The sequence below is a fragment of the Antrostomus carolinensis genome, unplaced genomic scaffold, assembly GCF_000700745.2.
Source record: "Antrostomus carolinensis isolate BGI_N321 unplaced genomic scaffold, ASM70074v2 scaffold30773, whole genome shotgun sequence".
Classification (NCBI taxonomy): Eukaryota; Metazoa; Chordata; class Aves; order Caprimulgiformes; family Caprimulgidae; genus Antrostomus; species Antrostomus carolinensis.
This window is the reverse complement of record NW_010307754.1, coordinates 1-310: the sequence shown is the minus strand read 5'-3', so window position 1 is coordinate 310 and position 310 is coordinate 1. Positions and strand designations below refer to the sequence as shown.

Genomic DNA, 310 nt, shown 5'->3' with positions numbered 1-310 from the left:
TGCCGCCCCACAGCCTTGTGTCTCGATGGGCGCGGCTGTGTGCCCATCGGCTGTGGAGCAGCCTCTGCCCAGCACGGGTGGTTTTGGTGCACAGCTCACCAGTATCCAAACGTCCTTGACTGCTTCTTCCCCACGGCAGCAGAGAGGAGGGCTGTCACCATGACGTAGTACACACCCGCTGCGCCCATGGCATGGCCAGAGGGGCTCCCTGGGCGAGAAGAGCCCCTGGTCAGACCCCCTCTTCAGACGGGCTGTGCCCTTGTGCCCGGGGGCTCCCAGGCAGCAGCCAGGCCCCAGAGGCTGTGGCACT

At 66.1% G+C, this 310-nt stretch overlaps 1 protein-coding gene across 1 annotated transcript in view; it reads right to left on the bottom strand.

Annotated features, from left to right (window-relative positions):
• LOC104523091 (glucose-6-phosphatase-like) overlaps window positions 1-208 on the bottom strand; it is a gene marked incomplete at its 5' end in the record, with an annotated part of 1,475 nt that extends 1,267 nt beyond the window's left edge. Inside the window, 1 exon segment of the mRNA XM_010165555.1 lies at window positions 100-208. Coding sequence (XP_010163857.1) covers window positions 100-208 — 109 coding nt within the window.
• Between the last annotated feature and the right edge of the window lie 102 nt (window positions 209-310).